The following is a 25,712-nucleotide window of genomic DNA, read 5'->3' as shown; positions in this document are numbered from 1 at the left end:
GCGCGGTGCCGATCGCTCCTGCTCCTCCACACCAGGAGCTAAGTAATTCAGCGCCTGCCGCACGTCAATCACCCCGGAGCCCTGCTCCTGCTGCTGCTTTCTATCCCCCACGCCGCCGCAGCTGCTCCTGCTCCCGCTTCTTCTCCCCAGCACCGTCCTCTTCTCAGCCGGCGCTGCGATCTCCATGCCGGTCCTCTCACCGGTGCCGCTCTCCTCGCACCTCGTCGAGACTGCCCTCCCCGTTTCTGGCTGCTGGATCTCCCCATCGCAGGCACCAGTACAGGCATCTCTCTGCCTCTCCTGCCTCCTCCAGGGCATCACACCTCCGCTCCTGCTCGCCCTGCTCCCCGTACCGTTATCGGTACGGCAGCCACTCCAGCTTCAATTATGACCGTTCGCCGCTTCATGGCACCTACCATCGCGACGACCGTGACTCTCGACATTCCCATAGCCGGTATTCTTATCGACCACGATCCGTCTCCAACTATGCTGCACGCAGGCGCTCTCCAACCCCGGCTCCCCTTACTCCTCCGCATCATGCGCCATCACCATCTCACCACTCTTCAGAGCCGGAACATACTCCCTTCGTGCACCATGCCTCGGGGTCTTCCATTCCAGTCTCATCTCCTCTGGAGGATGCAGTGAACCCCGACGATAGCTCTCCTCCAGACGACCTCCGTCAATTCCAAGAATTATTTAAGCGGGTATCGATTACCCAGGAGATTCCCCTACAAGAGCTCAAAGATAAGCAACACAAGCTTTTTAGGAATCTCCAACCACGACACAGTTCACGCCTCGCCATCCCTCTCGACGAAGGCATCCTGGAACTGGCTGACGAAGTGTGGCATGCTCCAGCGTCGGCCCTTCCCACCAACAAAAGAGCCGACAAGAAATATTTTGTGCCACCAAAAGGCATGGAATTCCTCTTCGCCCATCCACAGCCTAACTCTTTAGTAGTTGACGCAGCTCAGCAGAGATCTAGAGCCCCTCATCTCAAACACCAGGGCTCTGATAAAGATGTAAGGAGGCTTGACGTCCTGGGCAGAAAGGTATATACCTTGGCAACTTTACTCCTCAGAATCGCCAATTACTCGGCGCATCTTTCCAATCATTCCTTCGACACAATTTCACGCCTCACTCCCCTCATGGATCATCTCCCCGATTCAAAAAGATCGATCCTGAGTTCAGTCATCCAAGAGGGCTATACATCAGCGAGAACATCCCTCCAGATGGCCATGGACGTGGCTGATACTGCTGCTCACTCTGCCGCTATGGCTATTGTTATGCGTAGAGCTTCTTTTCTTCAAGCGGCAGGAGTTCCAAAGGAACTACAGACGAAGGTCGAGGACTTACCCTTCGACAAGGACAAGCTCTTCGCAGAAAACACGGATGCGATCCTGCACTCCTCTAAAGACTCTCGGACAACCCTGCAAACCTTGGGGATGTATACGCCCCCCTTTAAGAGACGTCGGTACTCACCATATCAGCGCAGATATGATTACCCCTACATTAGACACCAGTGGTAGCAGCACCACCAACAACAGAGGCCTTTTGACAACCAGCATTCTCGCCAGAGGCCTCAACGACGCCGAAACCTGAACGGCAGAACGAACATACCTTCCAACAACAAGCAACAGATTTGATGTGTTGGTCGAGGGCGAGCACACAACCACGGGCAGCACCGTGAATCGTTCAACCCAGCTGTTTCACTACCGTCTAAGACCCTTTCTACATCAATGGGCAACAATCACCACGCACAAATGGGTCCTCGAGATTGTTCAGTTCGGCTATCCTATCCCTCTTATAGCCATCCCACCAACCACTCCTCCCACCCCGTCCCTCTTCAGGGACCCCTCTCACGAGACTCTCCTCAGACTAGAGGTCGAACGCCTTCTCTCTCTGGGTGCCATAGAGCCAGTTCCGAAGGACTTCAGGAACAGGGGTTTTTACTCTCACTATTTCCTCACCCAGAAAAGGTCCGGAGGCTGGCGTCCTATCCTAGACCTCCGTCGTCTGAACAAATATCTCAGAAAACAACGATTCAAAATGACAACTCTAGCTGCCATAATCCCTATTCTAAATCCACAGGACTGGTTTGCCGCCCTCGACCTCCAAGACGCCTATTTCCACGTCCCTATTCACCCTGCTCACAGAAGGTTCTTGCGCTTCGTCGTGGCGAAGGACCATTTTCAATACAAGGTCCTCCCCTTCGGGCTATCTTCAGCCCCTAGGGTATTCTCAAAGCTCCTATCTGTGGTCACGGCCTTTCTGCGACGCCAAGGGGTGCTCATCTTCCCTTATCTGGACGATTGCCTGCTCAAAGGCGCTTCGGCACATGAGGTCTCCCACATGGTTCACCTCACGATGCAAGTCTTCCGATCGCTCGGACTCCTCCTCAACGAGCAGAAGTCCGTCTTGCATCCCACTCAGGACATCGAGTTCATTGGGGCCCGTCTGGACTCACTCGCTGGCAGAGCGTTCCTACCGTTGCAGAGGTTTCAGGCCATTCAGGACCTCATTTGCACCATCACCATGAGCCCCACCGTTCTACTCATCACATGTCTCAGACTCATGGGCCACATGGCCGCCACAACGTACGTCGTGAAATACGCCAGACTACACCTGCGTGCCCTTCAGCACTGGCTGAGCCTCGTATACCACCACACCAGATACGATCTTCACAGACCCGTTACACCGCCACCGGCCGTTCTTCAATCATTCCGATGGTGGACCAGCCACACAAACCTGCTGTCGGGCGTACCATTTCACCTGCAGCAGCCTCTCCACCAAATCACAACGGACGCCTCCTTACTAGGCTGGGGGGCCCACATGGGTTCCCTCTCGGTACAAGGCCAGTGGTCCCTACAAGAAGCAAGGTTGCACATAAACCTTCTAGAGCTTCGGGCTATTTTCAACGCATGCAAATCCTTCCTCGTCCACATTCGAAATACCATTGTGACGATACTTACAGACAATATTGTAGCCATGTACTACGTAAATCGCCAGGGCGGCGCTCGCTCCCGTTCCCTATCACGGAAGCTATCCGCTTTTGGAACTGGTGCATTCGCCACGGGGTGACTCCTTTGGCATCCTACTTACCTGGCACCACAAACGTGACGGCAGACTTCCTGAGCAGACACTTCCACTCAAAACACGAATGGGAAATGCACGATGGCATACTACGCGACATCTTTCAACATTGGGGGACTCCCCAAGTGGACCTCTTCGCAACTCCCGCCAACGCAAAATGCCACAAGTTTTGCACCAGAGCGGGCCTGGGCCGCGCATCTCTAGGGGATGCCTTCCTCGTGACTTGGCGCGGACCCCTCCTTTATGCATTTCCCCCCATACCTCTCATTCCCAAGGTCCTTCAGAAGCTGAAGGCGGACAGGGCTACGATAATCCTCATAGCCCCAGATTGGCCTCGCCAGCACTGGTTTCCATTCCTGCATCGCCTCTCCGTGCGGACACCAATCCACCTTCCGCCTCTCCACGACCTCCTCACACAAGCCCGAGGACGCCTGAAACATCCCCAGATACAAATGCTGAACCTAACAGCATGGTTCCTAACTGGCTGAACCCAGGTGAATCTGTTTGTTCTGCCGCAGTCCAAAACGTCCTAGTACAGAGTAGGCGACAAACCACGAGAAAAACTTACCTCCACAAGTGGCACGGATACTCCTCCTGGTGTACCTCGAACCACCACAATCCGGCACGTCCGTCCATTTCCTCCGTACTGGACTATGCACTGCACCTAAAAAACAAGGGTCTTGCGTTAGCCTTGCAGGAGGCATAAGGGATCTGTCGAAATAGGCTTTCTTTCCCAACAGATCCTCCTCTAGACTGCCGCTTTTTGCAGACAAAGTGCTGAGTCAGCAAAATGCTGTGGCCATTTTTATGCAAATTAGGCACGGGATATTTAAATCCCTGCCTCATTTGCAATGTCAATCTGTCTAAACTGCATCCCTCTGCCAACAGAGGGATGCAGTCTACACATACCCTTGAAGAAGAACATTAGATCATTATGGCATGGGTTGTTCTTTGTAAAGCCACATTAGCTATGGCATACCCACTTCATTCTCCTCCCGCTGCTTTCACACTGTTCCATAATGTGTTCCAGTGTCTTCTGAGGTATCAAAATTGGACTGATTGGCCTAGAATTCGCCACGTCTTTCTTCCCTGTTTTTCAAAGACAGGCACAATGTTTGCTCTTCTCTAGTCTTCTAGTACTGCACCCGACTTTTTGCATTAATAGTTCTGAGATTGGTTCAGCAAGTTGCTTTAGTACTGAAAGGTGAATTTCATCAGGCACTCTGGATTTGAATACATCTCTCATGTTTGATTTTCTTGACTTCTGCTCTTTTCTATAGCTGTGGGACCATCACCTACACCAGGCCTGGATCCCTCAGTATCATCTGCTGCAACGGGCTAGAGGGCCGCTACGTCACCATTGTCATCCCTGGCAGAGAGGAGTATCTGACCCTGTGTGAGGTCGAGGTTCTATCTCAGGGCTGTGCCCCACCACTAGAAGGTAAGGAGCCCTGTTCCCTTTCAAGTTATACCCCCGTCCCTTAACTCCGTAAGAACCTGTCTCTGTAACTTGTCCGGTCTTAGTTTTCCTGAGACCCAAACGAAAGATGATCGATTTGCTGCCACCATCGAGTGTAAATCAAAAATATAAAATAAGCCCTTTTCCAGGGGAGAGGTCACTTGAACCCGCCTCTCTCAGGCAAAGCTCTTCCCATACCCCAACCTCCATTTTGCTGGGAGCTGGGAAAACAAATACAGGTAATCTGCAGAGAACAATGGGGCTTTGCTTCTTCCAGGTAACTTAGGTATGTAGACTTAAGGACAGAAAGATCAACCAATGCCAGTTAATCAAAACAAGAAGAAAACACTTTTATTATCAAAGCAAGGCTACTGTTGTTAGCATAGTAAATGACTATGTGTTAAAAACCATGGAGTAAAATAGACTCAGGGAAAATCCCTGGTCTGTAATCCTGAGTTACAAAAGAGAAAAACAAGTAACCAGCTCAGACATGATTTTCAAACAAGGAAAACAATCAAACCTGAAGGACTCTCTAAACTTTTCCCTATTTACACATTTCATGGAGTCCGTTCCTGGGAGAGCCCATCTCTCCTGTTATCTGGGGAAAAACTGCTATGATCTCAAAACAAAGGAAGAGAGAAAAAAACCCCTCTCTCGGTTTGAAATTCCTATCTGCATTTCATTGGCTGAATGCCTGAAGCCCGCTCCCTCAGGTGCATCTCCAGAGTTGCTTAACCCTTTCCTCCCTCTCCAGGTAAGTCAGACTCTCCTTAACAGCTATTCATGACAGCACACAACACAGCTATTGATTTTTTTTCCCTAGAGGCATCTGTCGGATTGGCACCTGGTGCCACATGCTGATAACACAGGTATAATGGGCCCTCTTGGTGAGCCCCCCCATCAACTAGTTCTTTTTTCCATCCATGGTGGCTATTGGAGCCCCCTCCCCTTTTCCAAGTGCCAATTCAGCATCAAGTCCAGAAGCATTGGTTCAGAACACATCCCTCCCCCCCCGCCATGAATTCCTTGATCTTCCTTGCTGGTGCCCAAGAAGAGGTGCAGAAGACATCATAAGACCATTGCCACAAAGACAGACAAACGGGCAGACAGGGATAGAGTGAGACCCAACCCTGGCTGCTGGCCCATGTTGGTACCACAGCAGCATCCGGCACTAGCATCAGCACCAGCATTGCAATCACCTCGGAGTGAGGGGCTACCCCTTGGGAGGTGACTCTGTGGTGCCATCAACCCTAGAGGCTTATGCTGCTGCTAAAGACTTGATGACTCTGCTGGTATTGAGCTCCCCTCAGGCACCACCATTGACTTACAGGGTGCATATTTCTATAGGGCCGTGATCAGGGCTCACCAAACCGCGGCAAGCCCCATTCGCCATCTGCGCTGTCTGGCAATCTGCACATGCGCAGATCGTCCGAGCCCAGTTCTTCCTGGTTGTAATTTACTTGCCATGGGCGAGAAGATTGCATTATTTGTCGAGCCCTGGCCATGACAGACATTTCCTACAGGCACCCCTAGTTAGGATGGTTATGGTGCCTCTGCACATGCTCAGCTCCCTATTTTGTGGCTAGGTTGCTGGAGAATCTGCAAAGAGATTCCCTTCACAAAACCTCAACCATCCGTGCACCTGGTCTTGATGAATCAGTGCTGGATTGAGGAGCCCAACAAAGAGCGTTCAGGACTCCAGGACAGAGGCAGATGACCATTTTGCGGGGCCCAGGGCAGTACAATTTCACGGGGCCCCCCTTTGCTACGGCGCATGCACGGGGCTTCTTGAAGCGTGGGGCCCGGGGCGGCCACTCCACTCGTCTTGCCCTATATCCACCCCTGCTCTAGGATGCTGGTCCACAGAGGAGCTGGTGCTCCATGTCAGTGTCACAGAGCTCGGGGTGCTCCCTCTGGCATGTCCAACATTCCTACCTCATGCTGTGAACACAACTGACAATACGCCAGTCATGTACTATGTCAGCGGGCAGGGTGGAGAGGTTCTTCCCCGTGTCAGGAAACAGCGCGCCTATGGGAGTTCTGCATCACACCATTCAATCACGGTTGAAGCTTTGTTCCTACCAGGGGTGCAGAACCAGCTTGTGGACTGTCTCCTCGGGTCCTTCTCCACTCACCATGGATGGGCCTCGCATGCGAGTGTCACACTGAACATCTTCCCCCCGTGTTCCAACAAAAAGCCTGCAGCTCTTCTCCTTTAGGGCCACAGTCCAGGCTCCCTACATGCATTTCTGCTCACCGTCCGCGTCACTTACACGATGCCTTTCTGCCCATATTGCTGGTTCACAAAGTGCAGACAAAGATCGAGCAGGACCAGGACTGGGTCATTCTGATCACTCCAGCGTGGCCCAGACAGCAACGCTGCTTCCCCTCAGTCGAGCCAGGTCTCATAAGAGGCAAACAAGCTTCCACTGTTCCCAGACCAGATTGCACAAGACCGTGGTCAATTGCACCACTTGGATCTCAGCTCTATACATCTGAGCCGGGGCAGGCTTGTTCAGAGCAGGACCAAAAAATTCTCCTGGGCAGCAGGGAGACTTCCATGAGGACAGCTTACTGTGCAAAGTGGAAACGTTTTCCCTTCTGGTCGTGGGGTTCTGCCGGTGTACTTCTTGATCCAGCTTAGCAAGGGCTACCTGCTGTGTCTGAAGGTTCTAGAGAGGGCACTGCCTCCAATAAGTGAACTGCTTCCTCCATGGGATTTGAAGCTCATCCTCTCAAAACTGACGGGACTGACCTTTGAACCAGCAGAGATGGACTTGCTCCTACATCTCTCCTGTAAGACAGGACGGCCTTCCAGTAGGTGATCAATTCAGACAGGAGGGTTTCAAAACTCCAGGCCTTTACTGCAGAACCACCCTATTCAGTGTCTTTCAAAGACAAGGTTCAACTTCAGCCAAACCTTAAATTCCTTCCAAAAGTCGTATCCCACTTCCACTCCAGTCAGCTGGTCTTTCTGCCTGTGTTTTACCCTACACCTCGTGCAACTAGGGAAGAGCAGCACCTGTACTTCTTGAATGGCAGGCTGGCTCTGGCATTTTCTATTGAAAGGACTAGACCGTTCCGTAGGTCACCACAGCTCTTAGAAGCAATAGAGGACAGAATGAAAAGGCTTCCCGTCCCTGCTCAGAGGATTTCATCCTGGATCGCATCTTGCATACGACCATGCCACGACCTTCTCCAACACTGACTGTCCACTCCACAAGACCCAAGCCTCCTCGGCGGCCTTCTTAACTCAAATTACAATCCAGGAGATGCAGTGACTAGGTCATATGTGCCCACGTTCTCCTAGACTTATAGAACGCTAGAACTGAAAAGGACTCAAAAGATTATGAAGCCCAGTCCCCTGGTCTCATGGCAGGACCAAGCAGCATCTAGATCCGTGTTTCTCAACCAGCGGTGCAAGTACCCTTAGAGGTACTCGAGAGAAGTCCGGAGGGTACGTCAACACAACTGAAATTTAGAGAAAATTGATTTTTTGTTTGAAGTTTTACAGTGCTTTATTATTTTTGTACTTTTTACACCCAAAACTTTCGTCGCCTGCTCGGCTACGATGAAGTTGTTTAAACAAATGTGTTGCAATGGTAGAAAAAACGTTGTGTCTGAAAACTGTAGGTATTTGGGGTACTTATAATTTTTTTAAAGGAGTACTTTATAAAAAAAGATTGAGCAATACTGGTCAGGATCATCCCTGATAGATGTTCATCTAACCTGCTCTTAAAAACCTCTCTAGCTAATTTATTCCAGTGTTTAATCACCCTGACAGAAAGTTTTTCCTAACGTCCAACCTAAACCTCCCTTGCTGCAGTTTAAGCCCTTTCCTCATGGGATGAGGTTTACCGGGGCTGCCGACAAAGGGCTTTAATGTCGACAGGGGGAGCGTTCAGACTAGCGCATGAGCCAACAAACAGCTGATCAGCTGTTTGTCGGCTCAGTGCGGCAGCCATGTAATTGTAAATGAAGCCACGATCATTTCAATCGCGGCTTCATTTGCCTTTGCCTATGTGTCTAATCTACATGCCTCTGCTGACAGCCATAGTTAGCTTGTTGTCCAATATGACCCTTAGATCCCTTTCTGCTGGACTCCTTCCTAGACAGTCACTTCCCATTTTTTGTGTGTGCAACTGATTGTTCCTTCCTCAGCAGTTTCCTTATTTAATTTCATCCTATTTACCTCAGACCATTGTTCCAGTTTATCCAGACTGTTTTGAATTGCAATCTGATCCTCCAGAGCACTTGTAACCCCTCCTGCTTTGGGCTCATCCACAAACTGTGTAAGTGCCCTCTCTATGCCGTTATCTAAATCGTTGATGAAGATATTGAACAAAATCGGTGCCAAAACTGATCCCTGCACAACCCCACCGCTTATGCCCTTCCAGCATGACTGTGAACCATTGATAATTACACTCAGAATAGTTCTCCAACCAGCTATGCACCCACTTTATAGTGGAACCCTCCCAGGTTGTCTCAAATGGTTTGCTACAGACGAGGTATACCATGTCTACTGCTTCCCCCTTACCCACAAGGCTTGTTACCATGTCAAAGAAAGCTAGCAGGCTGGTTGGACATGATCTGTTCTTTACAAATCCATTCTGATTGTTACTTATTGCCTTGTTATCTTCCAGATGTTTGCTGACGAATACCTTAATTATTTGCTCCGTTGTCTTTTCTGGCACAGAAGTTAAACAGGCTGGTCTGTCGTTTCCTGGTGTGTTCTTATTTCTCTTTTTATAGCTGGGTACTAGATTTGCCCTTTTCCAGTCTTCTGGAGTCTCTCCTGTCTTCCATGACTTTTTGAAGATGATAGCTAAAGGCTCAGATACGTCCTCTGTCAGCTACTTGAGTATTCTAGGATGCATTTCATCAGACCCTAAATTTCTAAACATCTAACTTTCCTAAGTAATTTTAACTTCTTCTTTTCCTATTTTAACTTTCTGTTCTTGTTTTTCCCTCCTCATTGAGCAATGGGCCTACCCTGTCCTTGGTCTGCCTCTTGCTTCTAATATATTTGTAGAATGTTCTCTTGTTACCCTTTATGTCTCTAAGTAGACTGAGCTCGTTTTGTGCCTTCACCTTTCTAACTTTGCCCCTTCACACTTGTGTTATTTGTTTCTATTCATCCTTTGTACTTTCACCTAGATACTAGACACACTAGGCTGTCATGCAGCAGGCCAGAGATGACACCCACTTTGGAGGAGCAATTCCACACTCTGATCTCACTGCTTGCAAGTCACCCAAGTGAGAATGGACACATGAAGAACTGAAGAACTGAAAACTTTTACCCACCTCTCGTTAGTGCTGCTCTTCGAGATGTGTCACACACGTCCATTCCAGAACCCCCACCAGCCCCGCTCTCAGGGAGCATAGGAGTTGAACCAAGGGATACCCCCCGGGAAAAATCCCCAGTACTTGGATTGGAGCACTTGCACACCTACATTGCCGCAGACATGTGTAACACATCTCGAAGAACAAGCATTATGAAAGGCAGCCCATGAGCTGCAGTGTCTCTGTTAGGTGGATGTCCAGCTTTGATCTAAAGCCTGCAAAGGAAAGAGAATCCACCGTGGCCCTCAGTGATCTGCTCCAGCAGTTAATGACCCGATAAAATGCACGTCTTATTCCTCGTCTGCATCGGGTGGTGACGGGAATAGGGACACGCCGTCTGGGTCCATTATCACTCCGTGCTTTGCCCTCTGCAGGCTCAGAGTTAAAGGGCCGCCAGTTTTGTTGCCAACTCGCCTGGGCTCCCTAATCTCAGCCTCTCCCTCTTGTCTTTGCAGCTGCGGGACTGACACCGTTCCTGGGTTCTTCACTGAATGGCCATTACATCAGCATCACCAGCCCTGTGGCACCAGCTGGAGGTGAGCGCTCGGAAGTGGGTGACAGTCTGTGAAGCACCTGTCCTTGCACTAGGGGCAGGGGCAGTGAGATGTGGAATGAGCCTCTGTCCCCTAATAAACTTCTCTGGTCCCTTTCTGCATCTCTCCGGTCCATTGTCTCTGTCCCCCAGGTTACCCCTCCCCCCGCCTTCCTTCCTGCCCCCATGGGTAACACGGTTCTGACACCACAGAGCCAGAGAGGCCGCGGCTCCAAACCCCAGATGGCTTTGAGTTAATCCAGCTCTTCTGCTCCTGCTTCCAGCCCTTCGCACGCCCACTGCCCCGGCCCCAGCCTGCTTCCCTGCCTGAGTACAACCCATCCCTGCATCCCCTGCCCCTCCTCCCAACCTGGGCAACTCTCCCATTCTCTATTCCACCTCAGCGCAAGGATCACTGACAGCGTGGAGCCATCCTGGCAGCTGTTGTTTTGAAATAACTTTCCTAGCATCTACACCGGCCATCTGCTATTTCGAAATCGGTAAACCTCATTCCACGAGGAATAGCGCCTATTTCGAAATTGCTATTTCGACATAGGCGCTGGGTAGACTTGGAATGGGGGCTATTTCGAAAGTGGGGGGCCTCCAGCCCTTCCCAGGGTGCCCTGCTGGCCACTCTGGCCTCAACCAAGAAAACGCCTCTCCCTCTTCCCCTCCCCTCCCCCCCGGAACCTTTAAAGGGGTAGAGTCTGGCCACAGTATCTGTGCCAGCTCCAGGCCTGGCAGCCCAGAACCAGCATTTGCTGCCCCTGACTCAGTGGCCCCAGCATGAATCAGGCAGCCAGTGACAGCCAGCCCTCTACCACTCCCCAGGACCAGTCCCCCAGCTCCCAGGAGCCTGCCAGGGGCTGGAAAAGGCGGGTGCCTTCCTGGTCCAGGGTGGAGATCATGGACCTGATTGAGGTTTGGGGGGATGCCCCCAATGTCCATGATCTTGGCACTAGATGGAGGAATGAGGCTGTCTGTGGCAGGATGGCTGCCAGCATGGTCAGCAAAGGCCACATCTGCACCCAGGAGCAGGTGCAGGTGAAAATAAAAGAGCTTCAGCAGGCATATGCCAGGGCCACAGGGGGCAGCTCCCACCAAGCTGCCCCTATTTCGATGCCCTGGACTGCATCCTGGGGGCGGGATGGTCCATGCTCCCCAGGTGGTCATCGGCCCTGGGGCAAAGGGCCCTGACCAGGGCATCGAGGAGGAGGAGCGCCAGGAGCTGCAGCAGACCAGATGGAGCTTGCTGAGCAGCCAGGACCCCCGAGCCACCCCAGCAGACCTGTCGCCGGTGTCATCCGAGGCAGGTGAGTGCCATCACTGTCCCCTTATGTGGGGGGTGGACAGAAACCAGGGACTGCGCCTGTGAGCCTTGCTATCCATGGATCATGCAGCAACCAGCACATGCGTGGGGCTGGCTGCCACCCTGTTAACCACACGTGTGGGTGATGAGGCATGACATTCGCCTGACTCTGGGGTGGGACACAGCAGGACGCCCTCCCTCCACAAGGCCATTCTACACAGAGGCAGGGGAGATCTCCCGCCCGCCCCCAAACACCCACACCCACACTATATACAGCACAGGGGCAGGGGTGCGGTCTCGGGGCAGCTCCCACTCCCGGGGATAGCTGGACATTCCGAACATGGCCTGGGTGCAAGCACATCAGCTCTGACGGTGCAGGGAACGGTCATCCTCACCTTGCAGAGGGGGGCTGGGCGTCACCCACTGTGTCCCCAGGGAGAACTGACCACTTCTCTTGTTTCCCCAGCCGCACCAGCTGTGCGTGAGGGCACATCACACCACCCGGGACATGCGCCCGCACCCAAGGACTCCGCAGGCCCATCCGTGCAGTGGGGGGGGTACCCGCAGCAGCACCTGGGGGCAATGCGAGCCCTGCACCGCACCCTCCAGCACTGGGTGCAAGAAGCCCTGCAGCTCCGGTGGGAGCAGCTTGCCCAGGGTTGTGCCATCTGCCAAAACCTGCAGACCCTGGTGCACAGCTTGCTGCCTCCCCAGCTACCGCTCCTCCTCCCACTCCTTCTCCCCCTCCCACTTCTCCCTCCACATCCTCCATCCCCTCCCCAGCCCCACCCCCCGGGGACACTGAGGCCCCCGCACCCGCAGTGCTGAGAGACAGTTGGCCCAGCGATACCCCGAACCCTAAGCCCTGAGCTTCCCCTCCCCCTTCTTCCCCTTGCTTCCCCCTTCCAGCTTCCTCCTCCCAGGTTTCCCCCTCCCCTCTCCCACCCTCTCTCACCTTCTTTCCCCAGTCTCACCAGAGTTTCATTCCGCCCTCCCCCCAGTTTTGTTAAATAAAGAGCGTTTGTGTTCATGAAAATACATGTATTTTAGTTTACATCAGGAATGGGGGTTAGGGAGGGGTAAGTGGAAGGACGTGAGGAGGAATGAGGCACAAGCCCCCAGTGGGGCAGACCAGGGAGGCTCTTAGTGCTCCTCAGGATGGAAGCTCTCCCACAGGGCCTCCTGGATACTGACAGCCCCCGATGGACCTCCCAGATGGCAGCCTGCAGAAAGTGCAGCCAGGCTCGCAGCAACGCGTCCATGAGTGCCCAGGGGCAGCTCCAGCTCCATGTTGCAAAGTGCTGTGGTGTCCCGAGTGAGGGCAACCAGAGCACGCAGAGGAAAAAGAATGCTGTTCTGTCCCTCATCGAGGTAGGCAAGCAAGCAGTGAAACCTGAGAACCAGCTGTCCGGTGGCGGGGTGGGCTGTCCCTTTAAGCACAGGCTCCAGCCTCAGACAGCAGCCACACAAAGTAACTCCTGACCTGATGCCCTGCCATAATTGGTTCCGGCCGGCCTTAAATGCAATTCAGTGTCCTCTCAGTGTGGACGCGCTATTTGGGAATAGCAAAATGCTATTTCGAATGCATTTTGGGTTTAGACATATTACTTCAAAATATCTTATTTCAAATAACTATTTCGAAATTTGATATTTTGAAATAACACTAGTGTAGACGTACCCTTAGAAATTTATCCTGGCCAGTCACTCCAGACTGCTCCAGAGAAGCATCGTCCCAACCCCTGGACATCAGACAGGCCCTCAGAAGCCTTACTCACAGGCACACTGCTGTGAGCACAGACACATCTCCCTCGGGCAAACATTTGGAGAAACTCTCCTCTTGGTCACAGTAGGACTGGCTAGCTACAGACAACTGCCCAGAGTCACACGTACCCTTTTCACAAACCTCCCTGTTAGCTACAGGTAGCACAGAAGAGTTGCATTCATACATGCTTTGGGGCTGGGTTAAGACATCAGCCTGGTTAAACACATCTGCCATGTCATAATCACACCGCAAAGCCACACGGTTACACACCGAACTCCACAGAGGATACGGTCTCTGCTGTTCTTCCCTTTTCCTAAGCTGAGGTTCAAGTCTGGCAGTTCTCTCCTTGGCTTGGCTGATTTTTCTGCCCGACTTTGCCATCTGCTCTGCATGTTCTTGGTCTAGCTTCTGCTTTCTTTCAGCTGCTTCTCTGTTTGCCTTAGCCACTCTCTGCTCGGCTAGCAGAAGAAATTCTTCAGTTTCTTGTTTCTATTTCAGCTGCAATCTCCTCACTGGGTCCTGCACTCTCATTTCTTCTGCAGCATCTCTGGCCACTGACAAAGATCTCAGCTTTCTTCCTAAAGGTGACGCCTTTCACCCAGCAGAAATCTTCCAGAGCCTCTCTGTCCAGACTGTCAGACTGTTGCTGACTCATTGCAGCTGCTCTTTAATCAACCAAACTCTCATACCAAAATCCAATTTAGAACAGTGTTGGTCCTGATCCAAAGCTCAATTGACCAGGTTCTGTGGATCCTGCCGACTATGCCACTGGGACGGACCAGGCCAGGTCTGGGTATCAGCTTAGGGTGAGTTGCTCAAAACCAGGGCTACTTACAACCTTCAACTGGAGACTTTTCCCAAATAGGCCGCAAAGCAGTCACAAACAGCGCGTCAGCTGCCAATCCGGCCAGCAGGAAGCCTCACAAGCAAAACCCCTCAGGCACCTCAGCTTTCTCTGTGCCACAATCAGCCCCTGACCTTACACACAGGTGAGAGGTTATAAAACCCAATCTCACCAACTCTACACAGATCCTCCCAGTCCCAAAGAACCTGTGTCAAGCCAATTTGCAATTTAGATCTTACCCACAAGAGCATGCTGGGCCAATCTTTTAGAATCTAAAATCTAAAGGTTTATTAACAAATGAAAGAAAAGGTTGAGAGAAATGGTGGATAAAGCATCCCAAAAAGTGACTTGAGCAAAAGTACTGCTACTTTGAAAAAAATGTAACCAAGTAAAAGTCGAAGTATCTGTCTGGAAAACTATTTGGCTATGTCTAAACTGGCATGAGTTTCCGGAAATGCTTTTAACAGAAAAGTTTTCCGTTAAAAGCATTTTCGGAAAAGATCTCTCCACATCTTTCTTGCAATGCGGTGCCCAGAACTGGACACAAGACTCCACCTGATAAATGTGTTCCGACCATCCAGCCAGCCATCACCCACTGTGACTCATTTCTCTAGAGGGGCACATGCGAGGGCTGATTTCAGTAACACACATCTCCTCTGCACCCACCTGCCTCACGTTGGGGAAGCAGCAGCTCCCCCCCTTCCCTCATCCACCCCAAAAAAGTGAGCAAAACTTCTGAGCCAGCCACGGAAGCCGGAGGACAAGATCAACTGCTCATGGGGGGAGGGGCAATTTAAAGGTCTCCCCCAACAACTCAAAGTGTTATACCCCCCCTCCTGAGCCAGTAGCCCAGCTCTCCTCAGTTCCCCTATGGGGCTCTTGGGGGGGAAAGGGGGGGAATGAGGCACACCTGCTCCACACTAGCACACACCCAGATAGCAGGGTTGCTCCAAATCCCAGCCAGCCGACACACAGAGGGAAGCTGGGCACACAGACACAGTTCTTCAATCCCCACCAAACTCAGCTGCCCACCCCACGCCTCTTCCAGCACAGCCTTCCCCATGGCTTCTACGGGGTGTCACGTTACTGGATTTTGAGGGGAGCAGCCAGATTGCTGCTGCACCCATAGGTGAGGGTGTTGGCCCCAGAAAATGGTATAAAGGGGGGCCATGTGGGGTGTTGAATAGGAGCTCACTGTCTGCTAATCCTATGGACGCTGTTCATGTGTTTGTATAATGTCCAGCAATTATAAGCATGTACTTGTATACTGAAGATTTCCCTGCACATGGTTGAGCATTGGGCAGGGCCGGGCCTGTGGACATGCTGATTAGCAAGGCCCTGTGGGACAATGGCTCTCAATGGGCCAAGGACACACCTAAAGAATGGGGGCTGTCACCTGAGAGCTGCCAGCAGGGAACACAGAGATTGGCCTCTGGCCAGGTGACCTGCTACAGCCAAGAAGGGACCAGGAAGGAGGTATAAAGAGGCCATGTGATGGTCTCCATTTTGTTCTCAGCTCAGCACTTCATCCCAGAGGCATCAGTGCAGGGATCGAAGAGCCGGAAAGACCTGTGAACCCATCCTGATCCTAGGATGCACAACAAGGACTTTTAAACCAGCAGCTGTAACATCTCTGCTAGAGCCTGCATCGAGAACTGGGCGATTCGGTGCATGTAATGTGCTATCCTTTAACAACCTCACTCTCATGCTTTTCTTTCTTGTGATAATAAACCTTTAGTTGTTATATGCTAAAGGATTGCCCCAGCGTGATTTATGGGTAAGGTCCAAAGGGTAAATTGACCAGGGATCTGTGGCTGGTTTCTTGGAACCGGACAGAACTTTTTCGGGGTAGGTGGGATTGGGTGCTAGGACCCCCCACCTGTGTATGAGGCCTGGGGACATCTGGGGCACGGATATTGCTGGGGTGCCGGAGGGTTTTGGCTCGGGAGGCTTCAGGCAGGTGGCTGAAGCGCTCTGTGGGACTGGTTTGTGGCCTGTTTGGAGAGGTCACCAGTCTGGGGGCTGTAAGAAGCCCCAGATTTGAGCAAATCGCCCTGAGCGGACGCCCTCAGCTGTGCCCAGACTCGGCCCGGTCTGTCATTCGGGGGGCCCCCTGTCCCAGGGAGAATAGGGAGCCCCGGCCCTGGGCACCCACCCTGCTGCTGCTCCTACCAGAGCAAGGATTTACCTGACACAAGTAAGTGCCTTTGTCCTCCCCGACCTTGGCTGAGGTGGCTGCTGGGTTTCCCTCCTATTTAGCTGGCTGGCCCCAGCTAAGGTCACATGAGACTATTCAAATGCGTCCCCTCCGCACATGGTCCTGGGCAGCCGCCCTGGTTGCTCACGGCTCAGGCTGGCAGTGCTTGCACAGATACTAGTTTTGAATGAAAAGGTGTTGATGGGACTATTAAGGGTACGTCTAGACTCCATGCAACACCGGCAGAGGCATGTAAATTAGACATGCTGACATAGGCAATGAAACGGGGATTTAAATATCCCCTGCTTCATTAAAATTAAAATGGCCACCGTGTTGTGCCGGCTCAGCTGAGCGTCGGCACAACGCAGCAGTCAAGACGTGGATTGGTTGGCGAGGAAAGCCTTTGCTGACCGATCCCTTATGCCTTGTGAAATGAGGTTTACAGGATCGGTCGGCAAAGGCTTTCCTTGCCAACAGATCTGCGTCTTGACTGCCACGTCGTGCCGACGATCAGCTGAGCCAGCACAACGCAGTGGCCATTTTTATTTTAATGAAGCGGGGGATATTTAAATCCTCGCTTCATTCCTTATGTCAGATAGTCTAATTTACACGCCTCTGCCGGCAGAGGCAAGTAATCTAGACCTACCCTAAATGGCTTCATTGTTGGCAGGGTCATTGTGCTTCTTGATTGGTTTTTTTTTGGATTATTGGGTGCTTGCGCAAGAAGCTGCACTTAGGCAAATCAGAACGATGAGCGTAGTGAGTAACTATGTGCTTCCGGAAATTGTAGTGGCGTAAAAATTATGATATTTTCTAAAAAAACTACTTGAGTAAAAGTCAAAGTATCACAAAAATAAATTACTTGAGTAAAGTACAAATACTGAAAAAATATACTTGAGTAGTATAATGAAGTATTTCTATTTAGTTACTCTCCACCTCTGGTAGAGAGTAAGACTGTTAAGGAGAATACATTACGTGCACCAGTCACCAAGTTCTGGATGCAGGCTCTTAGCAGAGATGTTACAAGCTGCTAGCTTAGACGTCTCTGGTGCACATCCTGTGTCAGGACAGGTCAGCAATCCTCCCCAGGTCTGTATCCCTCGCAAGGCTGCGTGTGGAATCAGGAGCAAGCTTGAAGACAAGATGGAGACGCCCTCCTGGGATTTTTATATTTCTGGTGTCTCCTAAATTGGAGCTGGTCACATGGTCCAGTGACCTGTCTGGGTTCCACATGCCGGCAGCCAAGAGGCACTGGCCAGTCTGCAGGTTCCCAGACGCATCCCTCAGGTGAGTACTGGTCACAGAGCCATTGTCCTTGGAGCAGGGCTAGTTAGCACAACCAGTCACTGAACAGTCCTTCCTCACAACAGGCCCATTGCTCCTCCCCGACAGAGCGCATTCCCAGTACGAGCACAGGGCCCATATTCATAACTCCACACACAGACATCAAAGGAGCTGATAGAGGAGGTATCCGAGCCTTTAGCTATGATCTTTGAAAAATCATGGCAGACAGGGGAGATTCCAGAAGACTGGAAAAGGGCAAATATTGTGCCCATCTATAAAAAGGGGAATAAGAACAACCCAGGAAACTACAGACCGGTCAGTTTAACGTCTGTCCCAGGGAAGATAATGGAGCAGGTAATTAAGGAAATCATATGCAAACACTTGGAAGGTAATAAAGTGATAGGGAATAGCCAGCATGGGTTTGTGAAGAACAAGACATGCCAAACTAATCTGATAGCTTTCTTTGATAGGATAACGAGCCTTGTGGATAAGGGAGAAGCGGTGGATGTCATATACCTAGACTTTAGTAAGGCATTTGATACGGTCTCGCATGATATTCTTATTGATAAACTAGGCAAATATAACTTAGATAGGGCCACGATAAGGTGGGTGCATAATTGGCTGGATAACCATAGTCAGAGAGTTGTTGTTAACGGTTCTAAATCCTGCTGGAAAGGGATAACAAGTGGAGTTCCGCAAGGGTCTGTTTTGGGACCCGTACTGTTCAATATCTTCATCAAAAGAGAAATGGTCAGAGGTAAACAGGATGAGGTTTAATAAAGAGAAATGCAAAGTGCTCCACTTAGGAAGGAACAATCAGTTCCATACATACAAGATGGGAAGCGACTGTCTAGGAAGGAGCATGGCAGAAAGGGATCTAGGGGTCATAGTGGAACACAAGTTGAATATGAGTCAACAGTGTGATGCTGTTGCAAAAAAAGCAAATATGATTCTAGGTTGTATCAACAGGTGTGTTGTAAGCAAAACTCGTAAAGTCATTCTGCCGCTCTACTCTGCACTAGTTAGGCCTCAGCTGGAGTACTGTGTCCAGTTCTGGGCGCCACGTTTCAAGAAAGATGTGGAGAAATTGGAAAGGGTACAGAGAAGAGCGACAAGAATGATTAAAGGTCTAGAGAACATGACCTATGAAGCCAGGCTTCATGAACTGGGCTTGTTTAGTTTGGAAAAAAGAAGATTAAGGGGGGACATGATAGCGGTTTTCAAATATCTAAAAGGGTGTCACAAGGAGGAAGGAGAAAATTTGTTCCTCTTGGTTTCTGAGGACAGGACAAGGAGTAATGGGCTTAAAGTGCAGCAGGGGAGGTTTAGATTGGACATTAGGAAAAAATTCCTAACTGTCAGGGTGGTCAAATATTGGAATCAATTGCCAAGGGAGGTGGTGGAATCTCCCTCTCTGGAGATATTTAAGAACAGGTTAGATAGACATCTGTCAGGGATGGTGTAGGTGGAGCTTGGTCCTGCCTTGAGGGCGGGGGGCTGGACTCGATGACCTCTTAAGGTCCCTTCCAGTCCTATTATTCTATGATTCTATGATTCTATGATCACACACGTACCTGAGTAGCACACATAGAATCAGTAGAGCATAAGCTTTCATTTGACACCTCACATGGCCCCCTTTGTACAGACTTTGGGGCAAACACTCCCCGTGGGTGCAACAGTGATCTGTCTGCTCACTTTAAAATCCAATTAAATGACACCCCCCCATCCAGTTCTCATTGGCCCCTGATTCCCCCTGTTGCTTAGTTCCCCCTGCCCCTCGATTCCCCCTGCTCCAGGTTTTCCCTGCTGCCCAGTTCCCCTTGTTCCCCAATTCTCCCTGTTCCCCTTTCCCCCATCCCATAATCCCCCCTGCTGCCCAGTTCCTCCTGTCCCCTGATTCTTCCAGTCTCTCATTTCCCACCATCCCGTGGTTCCCCCCGACACCCAGTTCCCCCCGACACCCGGGTCCCCCCATCTGCTGGTTGTATCTGCAAGCCAAGGTGCTCTCTTTAACCTGAGGTTAACCAGTTACCCATTCACATCCCTGTTGCGATCAAACCCATAATGTGACACTGAACAATGAATGAAACCGACACCATCTCTTCTCTGTGTAAATCTCCCCGGGAACTGCTGAGGAGAAAGAGCTCTCATCCCTCATACAGCTACATTTGCATAGGGAACTTACCCACAATTCCTCTCGTGCCTCGTAGAGGTCACCCTAAGTACCAAGGACTTGGATTTTGGAGGGCAGTGAGCTCCTCCGAGAGGCTTCTCAGGAGGAAAGAGGTTCCTTGTGTAACCCTTCTGCCAGGTAGCACCAGGAGCAACCAGGGCCCGGTTTGATATCTAGGGGTGGGTCTCCATCCATCACAGAACTGGCTAGAGCCCCCACCCAGTAACCTGGGAAATTCACAGAGCACCTCTGGGAGGCAACGCTTCCCCGCTCGCAAGCACAGTCTGGCTCTGTCTACACTGGTGGGTTCTTGCGCGAGAACCTGCAGAGCGTCCACATGGCCCGCCTGCTCTTGCGCAAGAAGATTTACAGTACGGTGTCGGAAGACAGGGCTTGTTGCGCAAGAGCTACGCTCTTTTCTAACAAGTGTAAGCCCTCTCGCACAAGAGGGCAGTATGGACACGTGGCAGGGGTTCCTTGTGCAAGAACCCCTATGGCTAAAATGGCCATCAGAGCTTTCTTGCGCAAGAGAGCGTCCACACTGCCATGGATGCTCTTGTGCAAAAGCACATGGCCGTGTGGACGTGTTCTTGCACAAGCGTTCTTGCACAAGAGCCCCTCCAGTGTAGACACAGCCTCAGAAACCTATAGATTAAGCTGGGGTGGGAGGTGAGTCAGCAGGCTGCATGTACTCCAGGTATGAGTTATAAGACTGGTCCAACCCATTTCTCCCCACTGTTGCAATGATAGAGTTAAGGAAAGGCTCCATAAGGCGTCTCTTCTGTATGTAAATGTATTCCAGAGGATGCTGGAATGTCTTGTGCCTGGTCTGTGCTCTGGCCAAGAGCTGAGATCACAGAAATCGTTAGGTGTGGCCCAAAGTCAAATACACAATGGCTACGTCTACCCTGCAGGCTTCTTGCACAAGAACGGCCGTTCTTCTGCAAAAACTTGCAGAGCATCCACACTGCATGTGTGTTCTTGCACAAGTAAATGTACAGTAAAGCGTAGGAAAACAGGGTTTCTTGTGCAAGAGTTATTCCTCTCCCCATGAGGACTAAGCCCTCTTGTGCAAGAGCTCTTCCACAAGAAGGCAGTGCGGACAGGCAATGGGTTTCTTGCACAAGGAAGACCTATGGCTAAAATGTCCATCAGAGCTTTCTTGTGCAAGAGAGTGTCCACACTGCCATGGACACTCTTCCACAAAAGCACATGGCAGTGTGGACACGCTCTTGCACAAGAATTTTTGCACAAGAACTCTTGCACGAAGCAGTTCTTGTGCAAGAAGCCTGCCGTGTAGACATAGCCTGAAGGAACAGCTTCTGTCCATCCAAGTGTATTGGGTCTCTCCTTTTAACTGAATTAAAAACAGTCTGACTTTTCTGCATTGTGCATTCTCACAATAACTGTAAGCAATGGTGGTCATATCTGCATTTACTGTTAACACAGTTTGCGACCCCCACAATATGGAGGAGGAACGGTAGTTTGAATTAGGATCTTTAATTCGAACTACCTACTCCGTGCCAGGTGTAGCCGAGGGCACGGAGTTCGGACTAAGGGGAATTTTAAAATGGCGGCGCCCAGGAACATGCAAATGAAGCCCGGGATATTTAACTCCGCTTGCAACTCCGCTTGCCCTAATTACCCTACCTAGCTCGAACTAACGTGCTAGTGTAGACGTACTCTGAGGCTCCGGTTAACTCAGCCTAAGGCTTTGGGAACTCGGAGTTTCTCTTGTCTGTATTTCTGTAGCAGCCACAGAACTGTGGTATTTGAGTGGCATTGTCATGTGGAGTTTTAATCATTCGTTTTAGCTTTGTATAATGTAATATGCCTTGGTGGACCCTGCCGGCCACCTAGCACAAAAATGAGATTGGTAGAGACGCATCAGATGCGTTATCTGTGTCTGTCACTGACGTTAAGGCAGGAACAGACCAGAAGAGCCCGTGGTACGCACTGTGCTCATCCTTTTGTCCTTAGAACATAAGATTTAATTATGTTTGGATTAGCTTTTTAGGGTGGAAAACTTCTATAATAATTAGCTCCTGGTCCTAGAATGTTCTGTGCGGACTTTATGAAAGAAACGATGTAATCCTCGTTTGTGCGAGTGAGGAATGCACGAATGAGGAAAGATAAGAGCAGAGGCCATTACAGCGTCCAGATGGCAAAGGAGGGGCCGGAAACTCAGGGTCACCAAGAGACTATCAAATGCACCCGCTGTACCTAATGAGTAACAAGGGGCAGATTGATGACCCTGAAGCGCCCCCGGAGTTTTAAAATAACAAAATCGCTTAGAGACCAGAATGTGCCAACACCCAGAAAAGGTCATCAAAATGCTAATGCAGCCATGATTCTGGGATGCATGAGCAGGAGTGTTGTAAACAAGAGCCGAGACGTCGTTCTTCCGCTCTACTCTGCGCTGATTACGCCTCAGTCAGGAGTATTGTGTCCAGTTCTGGGCCCCACATTTCAGGAACGCTGTGGAGAAATTGGAGAAGATCCAGAGCAGAGCAACAAAAACAATGAAAGGTCTAGAAAACAGGAGCTAAAGGAATTGGGCTGGTTTAATATTGAAAAGTGACAACTGAGAGGGGACATGAGAGCAGTTTTCAAGTATCTAAAAGGGTGTTTCAAGGAGGAGGAGGAGGGAAAATTGTTCTCCTTGGCCTCTGAGGACAGGACAAGAAGCAATGGGCTTAAATTGCAGCAGGAGAGGTTTAGGTTGGACATTAGGAAAAACTTCCTGCCTGTCAGGGTGGTGAAACACTGGAATACACAGCAGGTTAGACAGGCATCTATCAGGGATGATCTAGACAGTGCTGGGTCCTGCCATGAGGGCAGGGGACTGGGCTCGATGACCTCTCGAGGTCCTGTCCAGTTCTAGGATTCCATGACAATGAAGGGACTCTTGAAATAACCCTTTGTTGCAAGGAAATTAATTACAATAGAGTTCAGCAAAACGTATAGACCAGCATAAGAAAAGTCAGTACGGGACTTGGCCGACAGAACCTGGCTCCTCTGCTTGGGCCCAATCTACGCAGCTATAAGTATCAGCCGAGTAGCACCCTGGTAACTATAACGGTGGCTGCAGGACATGCACATGGCTGTGTGGATACATTCAGATGCTGCTTTTTATGTTGTATTCTCAAACAGGGGGTATTGTCTTTCTTACCCGAAAAAACCTCCCATGTGCTTCTTCTCACTCTGACACTGTGGGGACTGACCGGTTTCGATTGATTTCATTCTCTCTTTGTGTCCCTGTAGAAGTGTGCAGATAATGGATGTGGACCCTAAGGTAGCCAAGTGACGTTGCAGAGAGTAAGTTGGACTTGTTACGGTTATTTCTGATGTTTCTTTCTCGTAAGATCTGTGTAAAGTTGGTACTTAAGTAAGTTGGTTCCGTTTGTTCTGTCTGGGACTAATATCTGTGGGGGATCGACCCTGTGCAATACTTGGGGGAGCAGCTGGGAGCAAAGCTCCGGCCAGCAGCAGGACCCACCAGTACTGACTGGAGGGGAGAGACAAAGACATCTGACAACTGGCCCGTTTTTTAGCGCAGGGACACAGCCGGGAAGGCTGAAAGGCAGGACAGTCCCTTTAAAAGTGGGACATCGAGTCACTGTTGGCAAACTTGACTTCGTTAGTCACATCCTCATTGGTCCGTGTCCGTCGGCTTGCAAAGCAGTAACCAGTCACCGTGCCACCCACTGGGAACTGGATAAAAGCGGCTGGACACCCACAGACCGGCCCAAGACGGGATAACAAGGCTGTAGCGGTTGAAGCTCCTGGACAAGAACTGGAGTTTCTACCTGTCTCCCAAAGCCGGTGACGGCAGGTGCCCAGGTGAGCTGGTGAGTCCCTCTTCCCTTCTGCCCCAGCTGATCAGTGGACTTTTATACCTGCCTTTGCCTCCTGCCAGGCGAGGCCATGGCCCCTCTGACTTAAAGCCCTTCCAGAGACACTCCCTCGATACAGCGAGGGTGCGATTCACCCCAGTGCCATTGGCAAAAGAGCCAGACTTCGGCGGAGTCCTCAGACGAGGGTGGAAGTGGGGCTGGAAGGGTGATCGGGCATCCACCCCAGGGAATTTCCCTGGAAATGAGCTTTGCTGGGCGGCTCCCCCTGTTGTCTAGGAAGGGTTGTGAATCCAGCGCTGCTGACTTTCCGGTCTTTGGCCCGGCAGAAGCCAAGGGAGAAGTTGGCCGCGTGAGCACTTCTCTCCAGCTGGGTGTTCACCGAGTGGACCCTGTCAGGGTCTGGCTGAAACCCCATTTCATCAAGCCTCAGGCAGTGCCGCTTAACCCTGCCGCTTAGGCCCGTGGAAACGGGGAATGTGAGCGTGTAGTCAAGTAGATGAACCGATCAGACTGGGTTTATTGGTTAATCCTATTGGCTACTCACGTTCCGCTGTCCCTGTTTCAGAGGGCAAAGGGGGGTGACGGGAGCCGGTGTCCATGGGGAACTGGCTTTTAAGCTGCCTCCCCATGAGCATTGGATCTCCTGGAGTTCTCTGAGCCCCCTCCCGCTGTCCCTGCACTGGTCCCTCTGGTAGACAGGGAGCAGCGTGGAGGGTGAGGGGAGCCGGTGGGAGCCAATACACCGGGGGAGCTGGCTTTTAAGCAGACTTTCTGGGCAGACCTGCTCCGCAGAGCCGTCTACACCCCCCTCTTCCCTCTGCCTCCCACAAAAGCAGAGGGGGGCAGGCAGGAGCCAGTGCTCGGGGGGAGCCAGCTCCCCACACGTGGCGGGGGCTCCCCGGGAGTGGGGCCAGAAACACACTGCCTGCAGCCATCGAATCATCGTGGAATCACTACGTTTTGATACAGTCACACAATGATTAAATTAATCTACGTCAAACCTCCCTGGTGGAAACTCATCAGCAGACATGGTCACACACAGTGAGATGGAGCAGTGGGCAGAGGAGGGGGATAGATTGTCAGGCACCCTGGTTCCAGCCACAGGTTTGCCCCACACCCGCTTCAGGATCTTAGACAACTGGCTGCTCCCTGTGTCTCAGTTTCCTTCTTGGAAAAATCAGGCCCAGCCGTGGGTGGGAGGTGCCATCTGAACCGTGCCATGACCGTAGCTGATTCTGCTCTCCTGTGTTGGCAGTGCGAGGATGGCGCTTCTCTGGTGCCTGTGGATGGCGATTGGGATCCTCGCAGGGCCTGGGGTCTCTCAGGACTGCACCCCAACGCCAGGGGGTAAGGAGCTGGCACAGTGACGTGCCCTGTTACGTTACACCCCAGTCCCTGCTGCCCGCATGGCCCTGAGACCCAGTGTGAACCTGGCTCTCACGCGGTGCCTGGTTCTAATGCCATTTAGGACGAAAACCATCCTGAGGCCCTGGCGATGGGCTCATCCCACCTCCCCTCTTCTCGCCCTCTGATTTCAGCTCAGAACCTGGCGATGGAAAGTCCGGCCACTCAGTCGTCCACGTACTGGGACGACGCTGGGGAAGCCGTGCCTGCAAGGGCCGTGGACGGAAAACGTAATGGGTATCATGATCAGGGCTCCTGCAGCCACACCGGGCTTGAAAGAGATCCGTGGTGGACTGTGGACTTGGGCAGCCGGCATTTTGTCTCCATGGTGATTGTGAAGAACAGGGAAGAGGAGTGTTGTTGGAGGAGACTGAAGGGGGCCCAGATCTACGTGGGAGACTCCCAGAATTACCATGAACTCAACAACGCCATGTGAGTTACTTCTCCATTGTCTGCAG

The 25,712-nt window shown here is 51.4% G+C and overlaps 1 protein-coding gene across 1 annotated transcript in view; it reads left to right on the top strand.

Annotated features, from left to right (window-relative positions):
* Nucleotides 1-25,712, top strand: part of LOC112547122 (uncharacterized) — a 118,666-nt gene that overhangs the window by 49,280 nt on the left and 43,674 nt on the right. Inside the window, exons 17-21 of the mRNA XM_075923072.1 lie at nucleotides 4,371-4,531; nucleotides 10,348-10,428; nucleotides 23,796-23,844; nucleotides 25,106-25,197; nucleotides 25,389-25,686. Of these exons, the coding sequence (XP_075779187.1) occupies nucleotides 4,371-4,531; nucleotides 10,348-10,428; nucleotides 23,796-23,844; nucleotides 25,106-25,197; nucleotides 25,389-25,686 (681 nt within the window). The remainder of the gene's footprint in view (nucleotides 1-4,370; nucleotides 4,532-10,347; nucleotides 10,429-23,795; nucleotides 23,845-25,105; nucleotides 25,198-25,388; nucleotides 25,687-25,712) is intronic.

The sequence above is a fragment of the Pelodiscus sinensis genome, chromosome 2 (genome assembly GCF_049634645.1).
Source record: "Pelodiscus sinensis isolate JC-2024 chromosome 2, ASM4963464v1, whole genome shotgun sequence".
NCBI classification, from domain to species: Eukaryota; Metazoa; Chordata; order Testudines; family Trionychidae; genus Pelodiscus; species Pelodiscus sinensis.
Note: the sequence above shows the minus strand (reverse complement) of the source record. Positions and strands in the feature narration are given on the sequence as shown.